Source organism: Oncorhynchus tshawytscha, linkage group LG21, assembly GCF_018296145.1.
Source record: "Oncorhynchus tshawytscha isolate Ot180627B linkage group LG21, Otsh_v2.0, whole genome shotgun sequence".
NCBI lineage: Eukaryota > Metazoa > Chordata > Actinopteri > Salmoniformes > Salmonidae > Oncorhynchus > Oncorhynchus tshawytscha.
The window spans coordinates 42,310,643-42,330,998 of record NC_056449.1 but is presented as its reverse complement, the minus strand read 5'-3'; the positions used below and the strand labels follow the sequence as shown (position 1 = coordinate 42,330,998).

At 56.9% G+C, this 20,356-nt stretch overlaps 2 protein-coding genes across 2 annotated transcripts in view; both read right to left on the bottom strand.

Annotated features, from left to right (window-relative positions):
- LOC121840362 (netrin receptor UNC5A-like) overlaps positions 1 to 2,390 on the bottom strand; it is a 140,864-nt gene extending 138,474 nt beyond the window's left edge. The window contains exon 1 of the mRNA XM_042303027.1: positions 2,213 to 2,390. Within this exon, the coding sequence (XP_042158961.1) occupies positions 2,213 to 2,390 (178 nt within the window). The remainder of the gene's footprint in view (positions 1 to 2,212) is intronic.
- Positions 2,391 to 15,786: 13,396 nt separating this feature from the next.
- The window catches only part of LOC121840361 (netrin receptor UNC5C-like), an 82,542-nt gene continuing 77,972 nt past the window's right edge, over positions 15,787 to 20,356 (bottom strand). Inside the window, exons 4-5 of the mRNA XM_042303026.1 lie at positions 16,864 to 17,108; positions 15,787 to 15,795 (exon numbers count right to left, since the gene is read on the bottom strand). Of these exons, the coding sequence (XP_042158960.1) occupies positions 15,787 to 15,795; positions 16,864 to 17,108 (254 nt within the window). The remainder of the gene's footprint in view (positions 15,796 to 16,863; positions 17,109 to 20,356) is intronic.

Genomic DNA, 20,356 nt, shown 5'->3' with positions numbered 1-20,356 from the left:
ATGGTTAAAGGACACAAGATAAAATAAATAAGCATAAATATGGGTTGTATTTACAATGGTGCGTGTTCTTCACTGGTTGCCCTTTTCTCGTGGCAACAGGTCACAAATCTTGCTGCTATGATGGCACACTGTGGAATTTCACCCAGTAGATATGGGAGTTTATCAAAATTGGATTTGTTTTCAAATTCTTTGTGGATCTGTGGAATCTGGGGGAAATATGTCTCTCTAATATGGTCATACGTTGGACAGGAGGTTAGGAAGTGCAGCTCAGTTTCCACCTCATTTTGTGGGCAGTGAGCACATAGCCTGTCTTCTCTTGAGAGCCATGTCTGCCTACGGCGGCCTTTCTCAATAGCAAGGCTATGCTCACTGAGTCTGTACATAGTCAAAGCTTTCCTTAATTTTGGGTCAGTCACATTGGTCAGGTATTCTGCGGTGGTCAGGTATTTTTGTTAATTCTTACCAATGTGTCAAGTAATGATCTTTTTGTCTCTGTCTCTGTCTCTTAATCTCTCTCTGTCTACCTCTCTCTCAATCTCTCTGTCTCTGTCTCTGTCTCTCTCTCTCTCTCTCTCTCTCTCTCTCTCTCTCTCTCTCTCTCTCTGTCTCTGTCTCTCTCTCTCTGTCTCTCTCTCTCTCTCTCTCTCTCTCTCTCTCTCTCTCTCTCTCTCTCTGTCTCTCTCTCTCTCTCTCTCTCTCTCTCTCTCTCTCTCTGTCTCTGTCTCTGTCTCTCTCTCTCTGTCTCTCTCTCTCTCTCTCTCTCTCTCTCTCTCTGTCTCTGTCTCTCTCTCTCTCTCTGTTTCTCTCTCTCTCTCTCTCTCTCTCTCTCTGTCTCTGTCTCTGTCTCTCTCTGTCTCTCTCTCTCTGTCTATCTCTCTCTCTCTCTCTCTCTCTGTCTCTGTCTCTGTCTCTCTCTGTCTCTCTCTCTCTCTGTCTATCTATATCTCTCTCTCTCTCTCTCTCTCTCTCTCTCTCTCTATGTCCCCACAGAAATACACAAGGAGCATTATAGCTATCCCTCCCTCTATCTCTCTCTCTCTCTCTCTCTGGCTCTCTCCCCTGGCTCTCTCAATCCCCTCTCTCATCCTCCATCTCTCTTTATCCCTCTGATTTCTCTCTCCTCCTCTCTCTCTCTCCATTTCTCTCTTTCTTTCTCCCTGTCTGTTCTTCCTTCCTCTCCTGCTAACTGCCAGGGATCGAAATGACATGTTCTGCTCAGCATCATACAGTATGTGTGTGTCTTTCTGTCTGCCTCCACACCACGCTGCCTTCACACTACTCTGCCTCCACATCGCTCTGCCTCCACACCACTCTGCCTCCACACCGCTCTGCCTCCACACCACTCTGCTCCACACCACTCTGCCTCCACACCACTCTGCCTACACACCCCTCTGCCTCTGCCTCCACACCACTCTGCCTCCACACCACTCTACCTCCACGCGCTCTGCTCCACACCACTCTGCCTCCACACCACTCTGCCTCCACACCACTCTGACTCCACACCCCTTCTGTTTCTGCCTCCACACCACTCTGCCTCCACACCTATCTGCCTCCACACCCCTCTACCTCCACCACTCTGCCTCCACACCACTCTGCCTCCACGCCACTCTGTTTAAACGCTTACTCTGCCTCTGCTCTCCACCTCTACCTCTGCCTCCACACCCCTCTTCCTCTGCCTCCACACCCCTCTGCCTCCACACCCTCTGCCTCTGCCTCCACACCCCTCTGCCTCTGCCTCCACACCACTCTGCCTCTGCCTCCACATCGCTCTGCCTCCACACCACTCTGCCTCCACACCCCTGCCTCCACACCACTCTGCCTCCACACCACTCTGCACCCACACTCCACACCACTGTGCCTCCACACCACTCTGCCTCCACACCACTCTGCACCCACACTCCACGCCACTCTGCCTAAACGCCACTCTGCCTCCACACCACTCTGCCTCTGCCTCCACACCACTCTGCCTCCACACCCCTCTGCCTCCACATCCCTCTGCCTCTGCCTTCACACCACTCTGCCTCCACACCACTCTGCCTCCACACCCTCTGCCTCTGCCTCCACACCCCTCTGCCTCCACACCCCTATGCCTCTGCCTCCACACCACTCTGCCTCTGCCTCCACGCCGCTCTGCCTCCACACCACTCTGCCTCCACACCACTCTGCCTCCACACCACCCTGCCTCCACACCCCTCTGCCTCTGCCTCCACACCCTCTGCCTCTGCCTCCACACCCATCTGCCTCCACACCATTCTGCCTCCACACCATTCTGCCTCCACACCATTCTGCCTCCATGCCACTTCTGCCTCCACACCACTCTGCCTCCACACTCCACGCCACTCTGCCTCTGCTCCACGCCGCTCTGCCTCCACACGCTCTGCTCTCAACATCGCTTTTGCTCCACATCACTTCTGTTTTCACACTATTTCTGCCTCCACATCGCTTCTGCCTCCACGCGCTCTGCTCTGCCTCCACGCTCGCTCTGCCTCCACACCGCTCTGCCTCAACATCGCTTTCTGCCTCCACATCACTTCTGTTTTTCACACCACTTCTGTTCACACCACTTCTGTTTCCACACCACTCTGGCTCCACACTCCACGCCACTCTGTTTTCTACCTCCACACCGCTCTGCCTCCACATCACTCTGACTCCACACCGCTCTGCCTCTGCCTCCACATCACTGCCTCCACACCACTTCTGCCTCCACACCTATTCTGCCTCCACACCCTCTACTTCCACACCACTCTGCCTCCACACCACTCTGCCTCCACGCCACTCTGCCTAAACGCCACTCTGCCTCTGCCTCCACACCTCTACCTCTGCTCTCCACACCCCTCTTCCTCTGCCTCCACACCCCTCTGCCTCCACACCCCTCTGCCTCTGCCTCCCACACCACTCTGCCTCTGCCTCCACATCGCTCTGCCTCCACACCACTCTGCCTCCACACCCCTGCCTCCACACCACTCTGCCTCCACACCACTCTGCCTCCACACTCCACGCCACTCTGCCTAAACGCCACTCTGCCTCCACACCACTCTGCCTCTGCCTCCACACCCCTCTGTCTCTGCCTCCACACAACTCTGCCTCTGCCTCCACGCCGCTGTGCCTCCACACCACTCTGCCTCCACACCACTCTGCCTCCACACCACTCTGCCTCCACACCCTCTGCCTCTGCCTCCACACCCCTCTGCCTCTGCCTCCACACCCATCTGCCTCCACACCATTCTGCCTCCACACTCCCACGCCACTCTGCCTCTGCCTCCACGCCGCTCTGCCTCTGCCTCCACGCTGCTCTGCCTCAACATCGCTCTGCCTCCACATCACTCTGTTTTCACACCATTCTGCCTCCACACCACTCTGCTTCCACACCACTCTGCCTCCACGCCACTCTGCCTCCACACCACTCTGCCTCCACACCACTCTGCCTCCACACTCCACGCCACTCTGCCTCTGCCTCCACGCCGCTCTGCCTCCACACCGCTCTGCCTCAACATCGCTCTGCCTCCACATCGCTCTGCTCCACACCTCTGCCTCCACACCGCTCTGCCTCAACATCGCTCTCCCTCCACATCACTCTGCCTTCACACCACTCTGCCTCAACATCGCTCTGCCTCCACATCACTCTGCCTTCACAATACTCTGCCTCCACATCGCTTCTGCCTCCACACCCCTCTACCTCCACACGCTCTTCCTCCACACCACTCTGCCTCCACATCGCTCTGCCTCCAAATTGCTCTGCCTCCACACCATTCTGCCTCCACACCACTCTGCCTGCACACCACTCTGCCTCCACATAACTCTGCCTCTGCTCCACGCGCTCTGCCTCCACGCCGCTCTGCCTCCACACAACTCTGCCTCTGCCTCCACGCCGCTCTGCCTCTGCCTCCACATCGCTCTGCCTCCACATTGCTCTGCCTCCACACCACTCTGCCTCTGCCTCCACGCCGCTCTGCCTCCACACCACTCTGCCTCCACACCACTCTGCCTCCACACCACTCTGCCTCCACCCCTCTGCCTCTGCCTCCACACCCTCTGCCTCTGCCTCCACACCCATCTGCCTCCACACCATTCTGCCTCCACACTCCACGCCACTCTGCCTCTGCCTCCACGCCGCTCTGCCTCAACATCGCTTTGCCTCATCACATCACTCTGCCTTCACACCACTCTGCCTCCACACCACTCTGCTCACACCACTTCTGCCTCCACACTCCACGCCACTCTGCCTCCACACCACTCTGCCTCCACACCACTCTGCCTCCACACCACTCTGCCTCCACACCACTCTGCCTCCACACCCTCTGCCTCTGCCTCCACACCACTCTGCCTCCACACCACTCTACCTCCACGCCGCTCTGCCTCCACACCACTCTGCCTCAACATCGCTCTGCCTCCACATCACTCTGCCTTCACAATACTCTGCCTCCACATCGCTCTGCCTCCACACCCCTCTACCTCCACACCACTCTACCTCCACACCACTCTGCCTCAGCCTCCACATCGCTCTTCCTCCACACCACTCTGCCTCCACATCGCTCTGCCTCCAAATTGCTCTGCCTCCACACCATTCTGCCTCCACACCACTCTGCCTGCACACCACTCTGCCTCCACACAGCTCTGCCTCTGCCTCCACGCCGCTCTGCCTCCACGCCGCTCTGCCTCCACATTAATAACTCTGTTTCTGCCTCCACGCCGCTCTGCCTCCACGCGCTCTGCCTCTGCCTCCACATCGCTCTGCCTCCACATTGCTCTGCCTCCACACCACTCTGTTTCTGCCTCCACGCCGCTCTGCCTCCACACCACTCTGCTCCACACCACTCTGCCTCCACACCACCCTGCCTCCACCCCTCTGCCTCTGCCTCCACACCCCTCTGCCTCTGCCTCCACACCCATCTGCCTCCACACCATTCTGCCTCCACACCATTCTGCCTCCACACCATTCTGCCTCCACGCCACTCTGCCTCCACACCACTCTGCCTCCACACTCCACGCCACTCTGCCTCTGCCTCCACGCGCTCTGCCTCCCACACCGCTCTGCCTCAACATCGCTTTGCCTCCACATCACTCTGCCTTTCACACTACTTCTGCCTCCACTTCGCTCTGCCTACGCCGCTCTGCCTCTGCCTCCACCGCTCTGCCTCCACACCGCTCTGCCTCAACATCGCTTCTCTGCCTCCACATCACTCTGCCTTTCACACCACTCTGCTCCACACCACTCTGCCTCCACACCACTCTGCCTCCACACTCCACGCCACTCTGCCTCTACCTCCACACCGCTCTGCCTCCACACCACTCTGCCTCCACACCACTCTGCCTCCACCCCTCTGCTCCACACCCCTCTGCCTCTGCCTCCACACCACTCTGCCTCACACCACTTCTACCTCCACGCCGCTTCTGCCTCCACACCACTCTGCCTCCACATCACTTGACTCCACACCGCTCTGCCTCTGCCTCCACACCACTCTGCCTCCACACCTATCTGCCTCCACACCACTCTGCTCCCACACCACTCTGCCTCCACGCCACTCTGCTTAAACGCCACTCTGCCTCTGCCTCCACACCCCTCTTCCTCTGCCTCCACACCCCTCTGCCTCCACCCCTCTGCCTCTGCCCTCCACACCACTCTGCCTCTGCCTCCACATCGCTCTGCCTCCACACCACTCTGCCTCCACACCCCCTGCCTCCACACCACTCTGCCTCCACACCACTCTGCATCCACACTCCACACCACTGTGCCTACACACTCCACGCCACTCTGCCTAAACGCCACTCTGCCTCCACACCACTCTGCCTCTGCCTCCACACCACTCTGCTCTCCACACCACTCTGCTCTCCCGCCTCCACATCCTCTGCCTCTGCCTCCACATCCCTCTGCCTCCACCCCTCTGCCTCTGCCTCCAAACCCTCTGCCTCTGCCTCCACACCCCTCTGCCTCTGCCTCATACACCCCTCTGTTTTCTGTTTCCACACAACTCTGCCTCTGCCTCACGCTCGCTCTGCCTCCACACCACTCTGCCTCCACACCCCTCTGCCTCTGCCTCCACACCCATCTGCCTTCACACCATTCTGCCTCCACACCCACGCCACTCTGCCTCTGCCTCCACGCCGCCTGCCTCAACATCGCTTTGCCTCCACATCACTTCTGCTTTTCACACTACTCTGCCTCCACATCGCTTTGCCTACGCCGCTCTGCCTCTGCCTCCACGCTGCTCTGCCTCCACGCGCTCTGCCTCAACATCGCTTTGCCTCCACATCACTCTGCCTTCACACTACTCTGCCTCAACATCGCTCTGCCTCCACATCACTCTGCCTTTACACCATTCTGCCTCCACACCACTCTGCTTCCACACCACTCTGCCTCCACGCCACTCTGCCTCCACACCACTCTGCCTCCCACCACTCTGCCTCCACACTCCACGCCACTCTGCCTCTGCCTCCACGCGCTCTGCCTCCACACCGCTCTGCCTCAACATCGCTCTGCCTCCACATCACTTCTGCCTCCACATCGCTCTGCCTCCACACCTCTCTGCCTTCACACCGCTCTGCTCTCAACACGCTCTCCCTCCACATCACTTCTGTTTTCACACTACTTCTGCCTCCACACGCTCTGCCTCCACGCGCTCTGCTTCTGCTCCACGCGCTCTGCCTCCACACCACTCTGCCTCAAAATCGCTTCTGCCTCCACATCACTCTGCCTTCACAATACTCTGCCTCCACATCGCTCTGCCTCCACCCCTCTACCTCCACACCACTCTACCTCCACACCACTCTGCCTCAGCCTCCACATCGCTCTGCCTCCAAATTGCTCTGCCTCCACACCATTCTGCCTCCACACCACTCTGCCTCCACACACTCTGCCTCTGCCTCCACGCCGCTCTGCCTCCACGCCGCTCTGCCTCCACACAACTTCTGCCTCCACACAACTCTGTTTCTGCCTCCACGCCGCTCTGCCTCCACGCGCTCTGTTTCTGTTTCCTCTCCACATCGCTCTGCCTCCACATTGATCTGCCTCCACCACTCTGCCTCCACATCACTCTGCCTCCAAATTGCTCTGCCTCCACACCATTCTGCCTCCACACCACTCTGCCTGCACACCACTCTGCCTCCACACAACTCTGCCTCTGCCTCCACGCCGCTCTGCCTCACGCCGCTCTGCCTCTGCCTCCACATCGCTCTGCCTCCACATTGCTCTGCCTCCACACCATTCTGCCTCCACACCACTCTGCCTCCACGCCGCTCTGCTCTCCACACCACTCTGCCTCCACACCACTCTGCCTCCACACCACTCTGCCTCCACACCCTCTGCCTCTGCCTCCACACGCATCTGCCTCCACACCATTCTGCCTCCACACTCCACGCCACTCTGCCTCTGCCTCCACGCCGCTCTGCCTCAACATCGCTTTGCTCCACATCACTCTGCCTTTCACTACTCTGCCTCCACATCGTTTGCTCTACGCCGCTCTGCCTCTGCCTCCACGCTGCTCTGCCTCCACACCGCTCTGCCTCAACATCGCTCTGCTCTCCACATCACTCTGCCTTCACACCATTCTGCTTCCCACCACTCTGCTTCCACACCACTCTGCCTCCGCCACTCTGCCTCCACACCACTCTGCTCTCCACCACTCTGCTCCACTCCACGCCACTCTGCCTCTGCCTCCACGCCGCTCTGCCTCCACACCGCTCTGCCTCAACATCGCTCTGCCTCCACATCACTCTGCCTTCACACTACTCTGCTCACATCGCTTCTGCCTCCACACCTCTCTGCCTCCACACCGCTCTGCCTCAACATCACTCTGCCTTCACACTACTCTGCCTCCACATCGCTCTGCCTCCACGCCGCTCTGCTTCTGCCTCCACGCCGCTCTGCCTCCACATCGCTCTGCCTCCCACCTCTCTGCCTCCACACCACTCTGCCTCAACATCGCTCTGCCTCCACATCCTCTGCCTTCACAATACTCTGCCTCCACATCGCCTGCCTCCACACCCCTCTACCTCCACACCACTCTACCTCCACCACTCTGCCTCTGCCTCCACATCGCTCTGCCTCAAATTGCTCTGCCTCCACACCATTCTGCCTCCACACCACTCTGCCTGCACACCACTCTGCCTGCACACCACTCTGCCTCCACACAACTCTGCCTCTGCCTCACGCCGCTCTGCCTCCACGCGCTCTGCCTCCCACAACTCTGCCTCTGCCTCCCGCCGCTCTGCCTCCACGCGCTCTGCCTCTGCCTCCACATCGCTCTGCCTCCACATTGATCTGCCTCCACACCATTCTGCCTCCACACCACTCTGCCTCCACATCACTCTGCCTCCAAATTGCTCTGCCTCCACACCATTCTGCCTCCACACCACTCTGCCTGCACACCACTCTGCCTCCACACAACTCTGCCTCTGCCTCCACGCGCTCTGCCTCCACGCCGCTCTGTTTCTGCCTCCACATCGCTCTGCCTCCACATTGCTCTGCCTCCACACCATTCTGCCTCCACACCACTCTGCCCCACACCACTCTGCCTCTGCCTCCACACCACTCTGCCTCCACCCCTCTGCCTCCACACCCTCTGCCTCCACCACTCTGCCTCCACACCACTCTGCATCTGCTCCACGCCGCTCTGCCTCCACACCACTTCTGCCTCCACACCCCTCTGACTCTTCCTCCACACCCTCTGCCTCTGCCTCCACACCCATCTGCCTCCACACCATTCTGCCTCCACACCACTCTGCCTCCACACCACTTCTGCCTCCACGCCACTCTGCCTCCACACCACTCTGTTCCACACCACTCTGCTCTCCACCCTCTGCCTCTGCCTCCACACCTTTCTGCCTCCCATCGCTCTGCCTCCACATTGCTCTGCCTCCACACCATTCTGCCTCCACACCACTCTGCCTCCACACCACTCTGCATCTGCCTCCACGCCACTCTGCCTCCACACACACTGCCTCCACACCCCTCTGACTCTTCCTCCACACCCTCTGCCTCTGCCTCCACACCCATCTGCCTCCACACCATTCTGCCTCCACACCACTCTGCCTCCACACCGCTCTGCCTCTGCCTCCACACCACTCTGCCTCCACACCTATCTGCCTCCACACCACTCTGCCTCTCCACACCACTCTGCCTCACGCCACTCTGCCTAAACGCCACTCTGCCTCTGCCTCCACACCCTCTTCCCTGCCTCCACACCCCTCTGCCTCCACACCCTCTGCCTTTCTGCCTCCACACACTCTGCCTCTGCCTCCACATCACTCTGCCTCCACACCACTCTGCCTCCACACCCCCTGCCTCCACACCACTCTGCCTCCACACCACTCTGCATCCACACTCCACACCACTGTGCCTACACACTCCACGCCACTCTGCTTCAAACGCCACTCTGCCTCCACACCACTTCTGCCTCTGCCTCCACACCACTCTGCCTCCACACCACTCTGCCTCCCGCCTCCACATCCTCTGCCTCTGCCTCCACATCCTCTGCCTCCACACCTCTGCCTCTGCCTCCAAACCCCTCTGCCTCTGCCTCCACACCCTCTGCCTCTGCCTCCACACCCCTCTGCCTCTGCCTCCACACAACTCTGCTCTGCCTCCACATTATTTGCTCTGCCTCCACCCTTCTGCCTCCACCCCTCTGCCTCCTTCCACACCCCATCTGCCTCCACACCATTCTGCCTCCACACTCCACGCCACTCTGCCTCTGCCTCACGCCGCTCTGCCTCAACATCGCTTTTCCACATCACTCTGTTTTCACTACTCTGCCTCCACATCGCTTTGCCTCCGCCGCTCTGCCTCTGCCTCACGCTGCTCTGCCTCCACGCCGCTCTGCCTTCCATCCACATCACTCTGCCTTCACACTACTCTGCCTCAACATCGCTCTGCCTCCACATCACTCTGCCTTCACACCATTCTGCCTCCACACCACTCTGCTTCCACACCACTCTCTGCCTCCACATTCCTCTGCCTCCACACCACTCTGCCTCCACACCACTCTGCCTCCACACTCCACGCCACTCTGCATTTCTGCTCCACGCCGCTCTGCTCCACACTGGGCTCTGCCTCAACATCGCTCTGCCTCCATCACTCTGCCTCCACATCGCTCTGCCTCCACCTCTTCTGCCTCACACGCTCTGCCTCAACATCGCTCTCCCTCCACATACTTCTGTTTTTCACACTACTTCTGCTCCACATCGCTCTGCTCTACGCGCTCTGCTTCTGCCTCACGCCGCTTCTGCCTCCACACCACTTGCCTCAAAATCGCTTCTGCCTCCACATCACTCTGCCTTCACAATACTCTGCCTCCACATCGCTCTGCCTCCACACCCCTCTACCTCCACACCCTCCTACCTCCACACCACTCTGCCTCAGCCTCCACATCGCTCTGCCTCCAAATTGCTCTGCCTCCACACCATTCTGCCTCCACACCACTTCTGCCTCCACACAACTCTGCCTCTGCCTCCACGCTGCTCTGCCTCACGCGCTCTGCTTCCACACAACTCTGCCTCACACAACTCTGCTCTCTGCCTCCCACGCGCTCTGCCTTACGCCGCTCTGCCTCTGCCTCCACATCGCTCTGCCTCCACATTGATCTGCCTCCACACCACTCTGCCTCCACATCACTTCTGCCTCCAAATTGCTCTGCCTCCACACCATTCTGCCTCCACACCACTCTGCCTGCACACCACTCTGCCTCCACACAACTCTGCCTCTGCCTCCACGCCGCTCTGCCTCCCGCCGCTCTGCCTCTGCCTCCACATCGCTCTGCCTCACATTGCTCTGCCTCCACACCATTCTGCCTCCACACCACTCTCTGCCTACGCCGCTCTGCCTCCACACCACTCTGCCTCCACACCACTCTGCCTCCACACCACTCTGCCTCCACACCTCTGCCTCTGCCTCCACACCCATCTGCCTCACACCATTCTGCCTCCACACTCCACGCCACTCTGCCTCTGCTTCACGCCGCTCTGCCTCAACATCGCTTTGCCTCCACATCACGTCTGCCTTCACACTACTCTGCTCCATCATCGCTTTGCCTTCACGCGCTCTGCCTCTGCCTCCACGCTGCTCTGCCTCCACACCGCTCCTGCCTCAACATCGCTCTGCCTCCACATCACTCTGCCTTCACACCATTCTGCCTCCACCACTCTGCTTCCACACCACTCTGCCTCCACGCTACTCTGCCTCCACACCACTCTGCCTCACACCACTCTGCCTCCACACTCCACGCCACTCTGCCTCTGCCTCCACGCGCTCTGCCTCCACCGCTCTGCCTCAACATCGCTCTGCTCCACATCACTCTGCCTTCACACTACTCTGCCTCCACATCGCTCTGCCTCTCACACCTCTCTGCCTCCACACCGCTCTGCCTCAACATCACTCTGCCTTCACTTCTGCCTCCACATCGCTCTGCCTACGCCGCTCTGCTTCTGCCTGTTTTCCACATCGCTCTGCCTCCACACCTCTCTGCCTCCACACCACTCTCTGCCTCAACATCGCTCTGCCTCCACATCACTCTGCCTTCACAATACTCTGCCTCCACATCGCTCTGCCTCCACACCCTCTACCTCCACACCACTCTACCTCCACACCACTCTGCCTCTGCCTCCACATCGCTCTGCCTCCAAATTGCTCTGCCTCCACACCATTCTGCCTCCACACCACTCTGCCTGCACACCACTCTGCCTGCACACCACTCTGCCTCCACACAACTCTGTTTTCTGCCTCCACGCGCTCTGCCTCACGCCGCTCTGCCTCCACACAACTCTTTTCTGCCTCCACGCCGCTCTGTTTCCACGCGTTTCTGTTTTCTGCCTCCACATCGCTCTGCCTCCATATTGATCTGCCTCACACCATTCTGCCTCCACACCACTCTGCCTCCACATCACTCTGCCTCCAAATTGCTCTGCCTCCACACCATTCTGCCTCCACACCACTCTGCCTGCACACCACTCTGCCTCCCACACAACTCTGCCTCTGCCTCCACGCGCTCTGCCTCCACGCGCTCTGCCTCTGCCTCCACATCGCTCTGCCTCCACATTGCTCTGCCTCCACACCATTCTGCCTCCACCACTCTGCCTCCACACCACTCTGCCTCTGCCTCCACACCACTCTGCCTCCACACCCTCTGCCTCCACACCCCTCTGCCTCCACACCACTCTGCCTCCACACCACTCTGCATCTGCCTCCACGCCGCTCTGCCTCCACACCACTTCTGCCTCCACACCCCTCTGACTCTTCCTCCACACCCTCTGCCTCTGCCTCCACACCCATCTGCCTCCACACCATTCTGCCTCCACACCACTCTCTGCCTCCACACCACTCTGCCTCCACGCCACTCTGCCTCCACACCACTCTGCCTCCACACCACTCTGCCTCCACACCCTCTGCCTCTGCCTCCACACCCCTCTGCCTCCACATCGCTCTGCCTCCACATTGCTCTGCCTCCACACCATTCTGCCTCCACACCACTCTGCCTCCACACCACTCTGCATCTGCCTCCACGCCACTCTGCCTCCACACCACACTGCCTCCACATCGCTCTACCTCCTGCACCTCCCTACCTCCACACCACTCTGCCTCCACACCCCTCTACCTCCACCACTCTGCCTCCACACCACTCTGCCTCCACACTCCACGCCACTCTGCCTAAACGCCACTCTGCCTCCACACCAATCTGCCTCTGCCTCCACACCACTCTGCCTCCACACCCCTCTGCCTCTGCCTCCACACCTCTGCCTCTGCCTCCACACCCCTCTGCCTCCACCACTCTGCATCTGCCTCCACGCCGCTCTGCCTCCACACCACCTTGCCTCCACACCACTCTGCCTCCACACCCCTCTGCCTCCACACCCCTCTGCCTCCACACCCCTCTGCCTCTGCCTCCCACACCCCCTCTGCCTCCACACCATTCTGCCTCCACACCACTCTGCCTCACACCACTCTGCCTCCCGCCCTCTGCCTCCGCCACTCTGCCTCCACACCACTCTGCCTCCACACTCCACGCCACTCTGCCTCTGCCTCCACGCCGCTCTGCCTCCACACGCTCTGCCTCCAACATCGCTCTGCCTCCACATCACTCTGCCTTCACACCACTCTGCCTTCACACCCCTCTGTTTTCACACCCTCTGCCTTCACACTACTCTGCCTCCACACCGCTCTGCCTCAACATCGCTCTGCCTCCACATCACTCTGCCTTCACACTCTGCCTCCCACATCGCTCTGCCTCCACGCCGCTCTGTTTCTGCCTCCACGCCCGCTCTGCCTCCACACCGCTCTGCCTCAACATCGCTCTGCCTCACATCACTCTGTTTTTCACACTACTTCTACCTCCACACCACTCTGCCTCCACCTCTGCCTCCACACCACTCTACCTCCACACCACTCTGCCTCAGCCTCCACGCTCTTTCTCCACACCCTCTGCCTCCCACATGGCTCTGCCTCCACATTGCTCTGCCTCCACACCATTCTGCCTCCACGCCGCTCTGCCTCCACACCCCTCTGCCTCCACACCCTCTGTTTCTGCCTCCACACCCCTCTGCCTCTGCCTCCACACCACTCTGCCTCCACACCACTCTGCCTCCACACCACTCTGCCTCTGCCTCCACGCCGCTCTGCCTCCACACCACTCTGCCTCCACACCACTCTGCCTCCACACCCCTCTGACTCTTCCTCCACACCCCTCTGCCTCTGCCTCCACCCATCTGTGGAGGCAGAGTGGGGGAGGCAGAGTGGCGTGGAGTGTGGAGGCAGGTGTGGAAGTGTGTGGAGCCAGTGGCGTGGAGGCAGCAGTGGTGGAGGCTGCAGAGTGTGGAGGCAGAGTGGTGTGGAGGCAGAGCAGGGGGTGTGTGGAGGATGGTGTGCAGATGGGTGTGCCTCCACATCGCTATGCCTCCACATCGCTCTGCCTCCACATCGCTCTGCCTCCACATCGCTCTGCCTCCACACCCTCTACCTCCACACCCTCTACCTCCACACCCCTCTACCTCCACACCACTCTGCCTCTACACCCCTCTACCTCCACACCACTCTGCCTCCACACCACTCTGCCTCCACACTCCACGCCACTCTGCCTAAACGCCACTCTGCCTCCACACCCCTCTGCCTCTGCCTCCACACCACTCTGTTTCTGCCTCCCACACCCCTCTGCCTCTGCCTCCACACCCCTCTGCCTCTGCCTCCACACCCCTCTGCTTCTGCCTCCACACCCTCTGCCTCTGCCTCCACACCACTCTGCCTCCACACCACTCTGTCTCTGCCTCCACACCGCTCTGCCTCCACGCCGCTCTGCCTCCACACCACTTCTGACTCAACATCGCTCTGCCTCCACATCACTGCTTTCACACTACTTCTGCCTTCCACATCGCTCTGCCTCCACACCCCCTCTGTTTTCACACTAATCTGCCTCCACACCACTCTGCCTCCACACCACTCTGCTCTACACGCCCTCTTTCTCCATACCTCTCTGCCTCCACACCACTCTGTTTTCACACTACTCTGCTCACACACCTTCTGCTCTCCACACCACTTCTGTTTCTCCACACACTCTGTTCCACATTATTTCTGCCTCCACACTTTCTGTTTCTGCCCTACACCACTTCTGCTTCACACCACTTCTGCCTCCACACCATTCTGTTTCCTCCACACCACTCTGCCTCCTCCACACCCTCTGCCTCCACACCACTCTGCTCTCCACACCACTTCTGCTCCACACCCTCTGCCTCCACACACCACTCTGCTCTCCATACACTTATTTCTGCCTCCACACCATTTCTGCCTCCATTACTCTCTTCTGCCTCCACACCACTCTGCCTCCACATTACTCTGCCTCCACACCACTCTGCTCCACACAGCAATCAAAGATGTATGTAAACTCTGGTGTGTAAACTCTGGTGTGTAAACTCTGGTGTGTAAACTCTGGTGTGTAAACTCTGGTGTGTAAACTCTGGTGTGTAAACTCTGGTGTGTAAACTCTGGTATGTAAACTCTGGTGTGTAAACTCTGGTGTGCTGTCTGCTATAATTCACCTTTTTATTTCCAATATTTACTACATGACTAGAGCGCCAAACAATAACAGATGCAGTACGGTAGCCTGTTCGGACACTTCGCAACGACTAACGATTATTACTGCGCCCCAAATGGCTCCCTATTCCCTATATAGTGCACTACTTTAGACCAGAGCCCTATTCCCTATATAGTTCACTACTTTAGACCAGAGCCCTATTCCGTATATAGTGCACTACTTTAGACCAGAGCCCTATTCCCTATATAGTGCACTACTTTAGACCAGAGCCCTATTCCCTATATAGTGCACTACTTTAGACCAGGGCCCTATTCCCTATATAGTGCACTACTTTAGACCAGAGCCCTATTCCCTATATAGTGCACTACTTTAGACCAGAGCCCTATTCCCTATACAGTGCACTACTTTAGACCAGAGCCCTATTCCCTATATAGTGCACTACTTTAGACCAGAGCCCTATTCCCTATATAGTGCACTACTTTAGACCAGAGCCCTATTCCCTATATAGTGCACTACTTTAGACCAGGGCCCTATTCCCTATATAGTGCACTACTTTAGACCAGAGCCCTATTCCCTATATAGTGCACTACTTTAGACCAGAGCCCTATTCCCTATACAGTGCACTACTTTAGACCAGAGCCCTATTCCCTATATAGTGCACTACTTTAGACCAGAGCCCTATTCCCTATATAGTGCACTACTTTAGACCAGAGCCCTAGGGGCTATATAGTGAATAGGGTGCCATTTGAGATACAACTCAGGGACATGGTTTCTACTACACAGACTGCAGGGAGGAGAAACAGGGCTTTGTAGAGACTGATGACACAGAGGTAGATTTGACCATTTTACTCAACTCAATCTGATCACAGACCAACAACTGACCAACCAGCTGACCGACCGACCAACCAACCAACCAACCGACCAACCGCCCAACCGACCAACCAACCGACCAACCAACCGACCAACCAGCCGACCGACCGACCGACCAACCAGCCGACCGACCGACCAACCAGCCGACCGACCAACCGACCAACCAACCAACCGACCAACCAACCGACCAACCAACCAACCGACCAACCAGCCGACCGACCGACCGACCAACCAGCCAACCGACCAACCAGCCAACCGACCAACCAGCCTACCAACCGACCGACCAACCAACCGACCAACCAACCGACCATCCAGCCGATCGACCGACCAACCAGCCAACCAACCAACCGACCAACCAACCGACCAACCAACCGACCAACCAACCGACCAACCAGCCGACCGACCGACCAACCAGCAACCAACCAACCAACCAAACCAACCGACCAACCAACCGACCAACCAACCGACCAACCAGCCGACCGACCAACCAGACAACCAACCAACCAACCAGGCCAACCAACCGACCAACCAGCCGACCGACCGACCGACTGACCAGCCAACCAACCAACCAACCGACCAACCAACCGACCAACCAGCCGCCCGACCGACCAACCAGCCGACCAACCAACCGACCGACCAACCAGCCGACCAACCAACCGACCAACCAACCGACCATCCAACCAACCGACCAACCAACAACGACCAACAACCAACCAACCAACCAACCGACCAACAACCGACCGACCGACAGACCGACCAACCAACCAACCGACCAACCAACAACCAACCGACCAACAGACCAACCAACCAACCAACCAATCAGCTCCCCAATTAAAAAAAAATGATACCTAAAAGAATCTGTCAAAAAAGGGCAGCCAATCTCAAACAAAATATGAACTAATGATGTCTTTAAAGCGCAAAAATGTTTTGCCACAGAAAGCAGCAGGCAGCCACAGGAAGCCAAACTGGCTAAGCCAATCACAGCCAAGCAGAGGCGGGGCCACAGGACAGGAAGTAGCCTAGCTGAAGGCCTGGGAGCGGTTGAGCGGGCGGTGTTACCTGGGCAGGTCGCGGTGCAGGCGCTTTTCTGGACATTCTGTCCGTCGCATGCCATGCCCCCGTTCAGCGGCGTGGGATTGGTGCAGCTGCGGCTCCTCCTCTGCCAGCCACGCCCACAAACTGAGCTGCACGCCGACCACGTTGTCCAGGTAGACCAACCTCCGTTCACTGTCACCGTGATGAAGTGATGGAGAGAGACGAGGAGGGAAGTCAAGGGGTAAGGTAGGGGAGGGGTGGGATGGAGGGATGGAGGGTGGAGGGAAGAGAGGAGGAGGGAAGAGAGGAAGAGGGAGTGAGAGAGGGAAAGAGGAGACGAGGAAAGGAGTGGATGGAAGGAGGGAGGGATGGAGCGACAAATCAGCCAGGTTTACCCGACATGGGTGGACTGATATTAAAAGGGGGCCTGTCTGATTGTATGTATTATGGACAGATATATATTAGTGGGTCGTGTCTGATTGTATGTATTATGGACAGATATATATTAGTGGGTCCTGTCTGACTGTATGTATTATGGACAGATATATATTAGTGGGTCCTGTCTGACTGTATGTATTATGGACAGATTTATATTAGTGGGTCCTGTCTGACTGCTGTACTGAAGGTGTGATGCTGTCTGATGGCCTGTGACTACTGTATTTGACTGTAGGTGTGATGTTGTCTGCTGGCCTGTGACTACTGTATTTTACTGTAGGTGTGATGTTGTCTGCTGGCCTGTGACTACTGTATTTTACTGTAGGTGTGATGTTGTCTGATGGCCTGTGACTACTGTATTTTACTGTAGGTGTGATGTTGTCTGCTGGCCTGTGACTACTGTATTTTACTGTAGGTGTGATGTTGTCTGCTGGCCTGTGACTACTGTATTTTACTGTAGGTGTGATGCTGTCTGCTGGCCTGTGACTACTGTATTTTACTGTAGCTGTGATGCTGTCTCCTGGCCTGTGACTACTGTATTTTACTGTAGCTGTGATGCTGTCTCCTGGCCTGTGACTACTGTATTTTACTGTAGGTGTGATGCTGTCTGCTGGCCCTGGCTACAGTCAATGACAAGGTAACAGTGGTTGGCTAGGCTTTATCTCCGGCTACAGTCAATGACATTACAGTGGTTGGCTAGGCTTTATCTCTGGCTACAGTCAATGACATAACAGTGGTTGGCTAGGCTTTATCCCCGGCTACAGTCAATGACAAGGTAACAGTGGTTGGCTAGGCTTTTATCTCTGGCTACCTTCAATGACAAGGTAACAGTGGTTGGCTAGGCTTTATCCCCGGTTACAGTCAATGACATTACAGTGGTTGGCCCGGCTTTATCTCTGGCTACAGTCAATGACAAGGTAACAGTGGTTGGCTAGGCTTTATCTCTGGCTACAGTCAATGACAAGGTAACAGTGATTGGCTAGGCTTTATCCCCGGCTACAGTCAATGACAAGGTAATAGTGGTTGGCTAGGCTTTATCCCCGGCTACAGTCAATGACAAGGTAATAGTGGTTGGCTAGGCTTTATCTCTGGCTACAGTCAATGACATTACAGTGGTTGGCTAGGCTTTATCCCCGGCTACAGTCAATGACATTACAGTGGTTGGCCCGGCTTTATCTCTGGCTACAGTCAATGACAAGGTAACAGTGGTTGGCTAGGCTTTATCTCTGGCTACAGTCAATGACAAGGTAACAGTGGTTGGCTAGGCTTTATCCCCGGCTACAGTCAATGACAAGGTAATAGTGGTTGGCTAGGCTTTATCTCTGGCTACAGTCAATGACATTACAGTGGTTGGCTAGGCTTTATCTCTGGCTACAGTCAATGACAAGGTAACAGTGGTTGGCTAGGCTTTATCTCTGGCTACAGTCAATGACAAGGTAACAGTGGTTGGCTAGGCTTCATCTCTGGCTACAGTCAATGACAAGGTAACAGTGGTTGGCTAGGCTTTATCTCTGGCTACAGTCAATGACAAGGTAACAGTGGTTGGCTAGGCTTTATCCCCGGCTACAGTCAATGACAAGGTAATAGTGGTTGGCTAGGCTTTATTTCTGGCTACAGTCAATGACATTACAGTGGTTGGCTAGGCTTTATCTCTGGCTACAGTCAATGACAAGGTAACAGTGGTTGGCTAGGCTTTATCTCTGGCTACAGTCAATGACAAGGTAACAGTGGTTGGCTAGGCTTCATCTCTGGCTACAGTCAATGACAAGGTAACAGTGGTTGGCTAGGCTTTATCTCTGGCTACAGTCAATGACAAGGTAACAGTGGTTGGCTAGGCTTTATCTCTGGCTACAGTCAATGACAAGGTAACAGTGGTTGGCTAGGCTTTATCTCTGGCTACAGTCAATGACAAGGTAACAGTGGTTGGCTAGGCTTTATCCCTGGCTACAGTCAATGACATAACAGTGGTTGGCTTGGCTTTATCCCTGGCTACAGTCAATGACATAACAGTGGTTGGCTAGGCTTCATCTCTGGCTACAGTCAATGACAAGGTAACAGTGGTTGGCTAGGCTTTATCTCTGGCTACAGTCAATGACAAGGTAACAGTGGTTGGCTAGGCTTTATCTCTGGCTACAGTCAATGACAAGGTAACAGTGGTTGGCTAGGCTTTATCTCTGGCTACAGTCAATGACAAGGTAACAGTGGTTGGCTAGGCTTTATCCCTGGCTACAGTCAATGACATAACAGTGGTTGGCTTGGCTTTATCCCTGGCTACAGTCAATGACATAACAGTGGTTGGCTAGGCTTTATCCCTTGACAGGCTCTGGTCAAAAGTAGTGCACTACACACAAACAATTAGGAGTTCAACAAGGGTTCTTTGAAGAACCTTAGGGTTCTTGGAAACGGAAACGGCCCACGGAAACGGCCCACAAAAGGTTCTTCCAAGAACCCCATAGGGGGTGGGGGTTCATTGAGGAACCTCCTTAGTTGTTGGGGGTTCATTGAGGAACCTCCTTAGTTGTTGAGGGGGGTCATTGAGGAACCTCCTCAGTTGTTGAGGGGGGTGTCATTGAGGAACCTCCTTAGTTGTTGAGGGGGGTTCATTGAGGAATCTCCTTAGTTGTTGAGGGGGGTCATTGAGGAACCTCCTTAGTTGTTGAGGGGGGGGTCATTGAGGAACCTCCTTAGTTGTTGGGGGGTCATTGAGGAACCTCCTTAGTTGTTGGGGGGTCATTGAGGAACCTCCTTAGTTGTTGAGGGGGAGGGTCATTGAGGAACCTCCTTGGTTGTTGGGGGGGGTCATTGAGGAACCTCCTTAGTTGTTGGGGGTCATTGAGGAACCTCCTTAGTTGTTGAGGGGGGTCATTGAGGAACCTCCTTAGTTGTTGAGGGGGGTTCATTGAGGAACCTCCTTAGTTGTTGGGGGTTCATTGAGGAACCTCCTTAGTTGTGGGGGTCATTGAGGAACTTAACTGCCAAACTGAAACACATGGACTTGAATTTGA